Source organism: Gekko japonicus, unplaced genomic scaffold, assembly GCF_001447785.1.
Source record: "Gekko japonicus isolate JY-2015 unplaced genomic scaffold, Gekko_japonicus_V1.1 scaffold6351, whole genome shotgun sequence".
Taxonomy (NCBI): Eukaryota; Metazoa; Chordata; class Lepidosauria; order Squamata; family Gekkonidae; genus Gekko; species Gekko japonicus.
The window spans coordinates 23,631-26,361 of NW_015169360.1; the positions used below are offsets into that span (position 1 = coordinate 23,631).

Below are 2,731 nucleotides of genomic sequence, written 5' to 3' on the forward strand. Positions count from 1 at the left end.
ACAGAAATGTCTTTGGACAGCGCTGGCTCTTCGGCTTGGAAACGGAGATGAGCACCGCAACCCTAGAGTCGGGAGTCGACTGGCTTTCGAGCAAGGGAAACCTTTATCTTTTGCTTCTCCCGCAGCGTCTCAGCAGACAGACAAGTCTTGTTTTTTGACTTCTTTATTCTGGCAAGATAACATTTGGATACCATCATTAAAACGAAACAAGTGTTGTGCACCAAACTCCTGGGCCGAAGAAAAACCACAGATTGCAGCAAAACGGGCGAGGCAAGAATGCTGCTAGTAGAAGAAGTAAAAAGGGAGGGTCTTGGGGGATGCCCCCACACACACACGGTGAGATGGGGGCCCCCAGAAAGCTATCATACATGCAAGGTAGGGGAGGACTTGAAGGGACAGGCTTCAAGTTCTCACCGTGGGGGGGGGGAATCGACATCTTGAGTTCTGCAAATGATGAATTCATTCACTGAGGTGTTAAGCTTAAGAAATTGCACTTATTTATATTGGATTGGATTGTATTGTATGGGAATCCCAGGGCACCTCGGGAAACGAATAAACTTTTGCTTCAAAGTAAGTTTTTGAACTTTGTCTTGCTGCCAGGTCTCAGCCAACTTGTGGTGACTCACCTGGTGGGGGCTTTCAAGGCACGGTGGTTTACTGTTGCCGGCCTCTACGTCACAAGCCTGGTATTCCTGGTTAAACCTGGTCCCTTAAGTGGTACAAGATAGACCTACACACACAGGACGACAGAAGTGTAGGATAGAAGTGGCCTGTAGAACTACTTGCTGGTCAGTGAATTGGGCCCTCCCGTGCGATCCCAGGCCTAGAGTTGTCTTCTGGGGCTCCTCTTGCCGCTCTGGTCCTGTGGGGAGAGAGAACAGCTGCTGAAAGCTCATCTTCCCAAATGCATTATGGCTGAAGCTTTTGCCCACCACAGAAGTCCACACCAAACCCTCCAACTCTCAAAGCATGGCATGATCAAACTTGGGAACAGTTTGTAATGGCAAAAATAACAGACCTGAATCACAGTGCGCAAATGCAAAACACTTAAGTCACATGGAAAATTCATGCGAAAATGGGACATGAAATAATCCCATCTAATTCACATGATCACAAACGGCTATTTGTCTGAAAACATCAACAAAAAATAAAAAAGACACAATCAAGGAAAAAGGCAAACATACATAATTAGTTCCTTTTACCCAATACAAACCCAGTATCTGGCACATTAGTGATAATATTAGATAGCTATTTAAAAACTGTTATAATATATGGTGGAGTCATTTGGGTGAGTATGTAGAATGCATAATTGTAAGTTTGTAACACTTGGTTCATATATGTATTTATGTAGGAAATAACTTAAAAAATAATTCAAAAAAGAAGAAGTCCACCTGGGCAGGAACAGGGGTGTGTGTGGGATCCAAGGCTCCCTTCCTTCCCACGGCCCACAATAATGACTAACGGAAAAGCAAAGTATGCAAGAGACATCTTTTCCCCACCCTGTGCCAGTGGATTCAAAGAGGTTCAAACACATCAACCGCACTGCTGCTTTAGGAATCTGGACAGTATTAAAATGACTATTTGGGAGTTAAGGGAGAAGATATATGTAATCAGCATGCTCAGTATAGTCCCTGAAAAGATGGCTGTGTGCGTTTAACATTAACTTGCAGCTGTATCTTCAGTGGCCAGCAAGACAGGCTGAATTTAGGACACACACACACACACACACACGGTGTTCAATGCAGTCACAGATGGATGGCTCTTAAAGGAGGGAAACCCAACTTGGCAAGCGTTCTGAGTACAAAATGACACCCGTTTTGTGCACAGATAATTTGACGGCTCTAGTTGCAAGCACCCGGAAAAGCAATTCCCCCTGACTGCTTCTGGAAGAAAAACCCATGTTGCTCAAGTTTATTCTCTGCAACCATAAGATCTAGAAACTTTCTTCATTCAGGAGATGGACAAATTAACTTTAATCTTGAAAGGACAACCAGACTCAGCATTTGACAATACATGGTCAAGATTCTATAAGTGGTTTGAAGACTATAGCAAATAAACTATACAGACGTTCAAAACTCATATAAGGACATACAAAATATAACTTCAATTCATTTGCAAGAGATATGCATAATGATATATGGTGGAATCGATAAGTATACCAGTTGTTAGGGAGGAGTTTGTTAAACAAGAATCTGTAAGAATATTTCCCCCCTCGTACATGTTTGTTTTGTCTAAAAAATAAAAAAATGCCATATAAAACAATAGAAACTTTCTTTATTCTAAAAGCAACAACAGGATTCTAAGGCAATCATTGCATTAATTTAAAAAATCCACCGCTAGGGATTTTTACTCACAGGCTACATGTAGCAGGAAGGTTTTCTTTGAAAGTTCAAGGTGATTTTAAACAGGGCTCTTTTTGTAGAAAAAGCCCAGCAGGAACTCATTAGCATAATAGGCCACACCCAACAGCAGGAACTCATTAGCATAATAGGCCACACCCCTGACAGCACAGCTCATTAGCACATTAGGCCACACCCCATGGTACCAGAAGTGTGCTCATCCGGCCACACCCACCTTTTGCTTCTTATTCTGTTTACCTTGTTGTCAAAACCCAGGGCCTTTTTCGTAGCAGGAACTCCTTTGCATGTTAGGTCACACACCCCTAATGTAGCCAATCCTAATGAGTTTCTGCTGTTGGGTGTGGCCTATTATGCTAATGAGTTCCTGCTGG

General features: G+C 42.8%; 1 protein-coding gene across 1 annotated transcript in view; it reads right to left on the reverse strand.

Moving 5' to 3' along the window:
* Nucleotides 1-218: 218 nt before the first annotated feature.
* Nucleotides 219-2,731, reverse strand: part of KANK3 (KN motif and ankyrin repeat domains 3) — a gene marked incomplete at its 5' end in the record, with an annotated part of 6,768 nt that continues 4,255 nt past the window's right edge. Inside the window, one exon of the mRNA XM_015416648.1 lies at nucleotides 219-862. Within this exon, the coding sequence (XP_015272134.1) occupies nucleotides 824-862 (39 nt within the window). The remainder of the gene's footprint in view (nucleotides 863-2,731) is intronic.